Source organism: Hemibagrus wyckioides, linkage group LG05 (genome assembly GCF_019097595.1).
Source record: "Hemibagrus wyckioides isolate EC202008001 linkage group LG05, SWU_Hwy_1.0, whole genome shotgun sequence".
NCBI classification, from domain to species: domain Eukaryota; kingdom Metazoa; phylum Chordata; class Actinopteri; order Siluriformes; family Bagridae; genus Hemibagrus; species Hemibagrus wyckioides.
The window spans coordinates 11,277,614-11,280,974 of NC_080714.1; the positions used below are offsets into that span (position 1 = coordinate 11,277,614).

Genomic DNA, 3,361 nt, shown 5'->3' on the forward strand with positions numbered 1-3,361 from the left:
ATAAATATTAGTGTAACTCTGTCCACACAGCATCAGCATAATTTACCCATATAAACTATACTCCCCCCCCACACCTGAGCTCCCAGTGTTTGCCAGTTTCCATTGTGACCACTGCCCTACCCCTGGTCGGAGTCCCGTCGCTTGGTGGTGCCCACTGATGCTGTGGATGGATCTGTGTGGACCAGGAGACAGCCATGGACAGAGCCACTTGGGGACTTTCACACCATCACAGATATGCCATTTCATCTGTCAGCTTGTGACAGCAAAGAAATAGTGTCTATAATGACCTTAGAAACTACAATGACCTAATAGTTCCTCATGGGCCATTTATTGCTGTTGTAGAAAGGACATTAATCAGCTACAGTTACGTTATTTACTGTTTAGTGTCACCCAAATGAGTATGGGTTCCCTTCTGAGCCTGGTTCCTCTCAAGGTTTCTTCCTTATTCCATCCCAGGGAGTTTTTCCTTGCCACCATCGCCACAAGCTTGCTCATTAGGGATAAAATAGGGATAAAATAGTTTAATAATTAAATTTAATAATTTTATTCTTATTTCGAGTTTTTTTGTTATTTTTTATTTTCATTTTTCCCATCCCCTTTCTGTTTTTCTTCTTTTGTAAAGCTGCTTTGAGACAATGTTCATTGTAAAAGGCGCTATACAAAATAAATTGAATTGAATTGAATTGAAACTATTATCCAGCCATGTAATGTTAAAAACATCATTTTTGAAAAACACAAAAACAAATAAAGAAAAAACATTATTCTTGAGTTTTCAATAAACCACAAAACTGTAGGGCTCTATTCACATTTGGTATCAGTTCTTGCTCAAAGTCCCACACTCGTGTGTCAACAAATAACTGCTCCTTGGTAAGACTTCTTTGTAATGGTATTTTCACATGAACAATCCGACACACATCGAAAGGAACTTTATAGACCTGTCCAATGTGTTTCAGGCTAGAATGCACTGAGGTTTGTATCACATTCCTAGGGTTGATGATCATCTTTGTGGGGTTGTAGATGTTCTTTCTATCTGGTTCTCTGTAAATGTGTTCCATGATATTGATACCAGGAATACTTTTCCATTCTGGCCGGTGAAACTTACCAGTTTCTTCAAACTGAGTCTTGGGGAAAATGTGGTTCTCTATGAGAAATACAGTCACCTCTTTATGTTCCTGTTGCAGAGCCTCCATCAATAATGCAAGGTTAGCATACTTATAAGGCATGATGATCTCATCAATGTCATTCAACAGGACATATTTGGACTGATACATGTGTCTGTAAATGCACTCATTGAGTGTTACCAACTGGCCATAGTACTGGATGTCCCCTTTATGAAATTTAATATTCCATCCTGCGGATGGCTTAAGGAACTGGTCAATAGGCCATGGCACAATCTCTAGAAATCCTGCTTTCTCATAGTGCTGTAGGAGCTTCTCCAAGTCAGGACCACAGCTGGTGTTGTAGATTACCACTCGTTGTACACCAAGAAGCTTGTACATCTCCATGGTTTGATCAAACTGCAGAACATTATTGTAGTTCCCAAAAAGGCTGGATATACAGATGGTGAAATTGTACTTGAATGAGTCTTCATTCACTCTGTTCTTTACTGGCAGGAAGTCTAGGTTATTAATGTCTGAGTGTTCATCAGCTGAAATGGCAACATGGGTTGCATACTGGGTGTGTTTGCCCTGGCACAGCACATCTGAAGCACCAAATGGGAAGCCAAAATGATCTGTGTGTATCTCAATTTCAGCCGCAGTAAACTCGCAGTCTTGGCTTTTGTTGCAGTAAATGCAGTGAAGTGGCTGTGTACTGTTTCTTTTAATTATGTTAATAATTCGAATAGATTTATTGAACCTGTGATCAATGAATGCAGACACCACAAAATGGCTTGTGTTTTTAATAGGGATTATAGAATTCAGAGATTTTGGGATAGTGTGTACATCCGAATTATTGCTTGTAGGCGATGGTGTGTCTGCATATAGATTTCCAGTGATATAAACATCAGTCTGGCCAAGAATATGTATCCATTTTGGAATTAAGATCCCAGTTAGAACACCAAAAAAAGTAAGGAAAATAAACAGTTTCACCTTTCTGTATGACATTTTAAGCCAGCATCCAATCTGACCCCTGCAGATTAAAACAAAATTATTATTAATACAAACATACAATAATAATAATACCTTTATCCATTTTAGCCATTAGCCATAGAAATTGTATCAGGAAGTACAATAATAAAAAATAAATTGTTCTCAGATTTTTAAACATCTCTAGTATCACCCATCCCAAATATTATTCAGTGTTAACATGTAAATGCTATTCACATTCTTTATGTGGCCAGAATCTGAAACTGACGGCATTCTACCAATGACCATGCAGTACTGAGATTCAATTCTGGTAACCTGTAGTTACATTTACATGCAGCCTAATAACCTTGTTATTAACCTAACTGACAGCTCAAGTGGAATTCAAAACCATTTTAAATACACACAAAAATGCAGGGACTAAATTATGAAGCAACACTTGAAATAAAAAAGCTTTAGAGCCACAGCCCTTCATGCTGCACTGTCCCATCTGGAGCAGCAGGGGAGCTATGTGCAGGTGCTCTTTGTTGACTTCAGCTCTGTGTTTAACACCATCCTTCCCCATAAACTGATTGACAAACTGGGGGATCTGGGACCTTCACACTCCACCTGCATGTGGATCAACAGCTTTCTGACTGTTCGCAGCCAGAGAGTTAGAGTGGTTCATCACATACACTATATTGCCAAAAGTATTCGCTCACCCATCCAAATAATCAGAATCAGGTGTTCCAATCACTTCCATGGCCACAGGTGTATAAAATCAAGCACCTAGGCATGCAGACTGTTTTTACAAACATTTGTGAAAGAATGGGTCGCTCTCAGGAGCTCAGTGAATTCCAGCGTGGAACTGTGATAGGATGCCACCTGTGCAACAAATCCAGTCGTGAAATTTCCTCGCTCCTAAATATTCCACAGTCAACTGTCAGCTGTATTATAAGAACGTGGAAATGTCTGGGAATGACAGCAACTCAGCTACGAAGTGGTAGGCCACGTAAACTGACGGAGCGGGGTCAGCGGATGCTGAGGCGCATAGTGCGAAGAGGTCGCCAACTTTCTGCAGAGTCAATCGCTACAGACCTCCAAACTTCATGTGGCCTTCAGATTAGCTCAAGAACAGTGCGCAGAGAGCTTCATGGAATGGGTTTCCATGGCCGAGCAGCTGCATCCAAGCCATACATCACCAAGTGCAATGCAAAGCGTCGGATGCAGTGGTGTAAAGCACGCCTCCACTGGACTCTAGAGCAGTGGAGACGCGTTCTCTGGAGTGACGAATCGCG

At 40.6% G+C, this 3,361-nt stretch overlaps 1 protein-coding gene across 1 annotated transcript; it reads right to left on the bottom strand.

Annotated features, from left to right (window-relative positions):
- Nucleotides 1–758: 758 nt before the first annotated feature.
- On the bottom strand, nt 759–2,105 carry LOC131352891 (uncharacterized). Its single transcript, XM_058389418.1, has one exon. The coding sequence runs from the start codon at nt 2,103–2,105 to the stop codon at nt 759–761; it is 1,347 nt and encodes a 448-aa protein (XP_058245401.1).
- Between the last annotated feature and the right edge of the window lie 1,256 nt (nt 2,106–3,361).

Coding starts and splice junctions, on each gene's coding strand:
- LOC131352891 (XM_058389418.1), bottom strand. CDS start 2,105: ATGTCATACAGAAAGGTGAAACTGTTTATTTTCCTTACTTTTTTTGGT.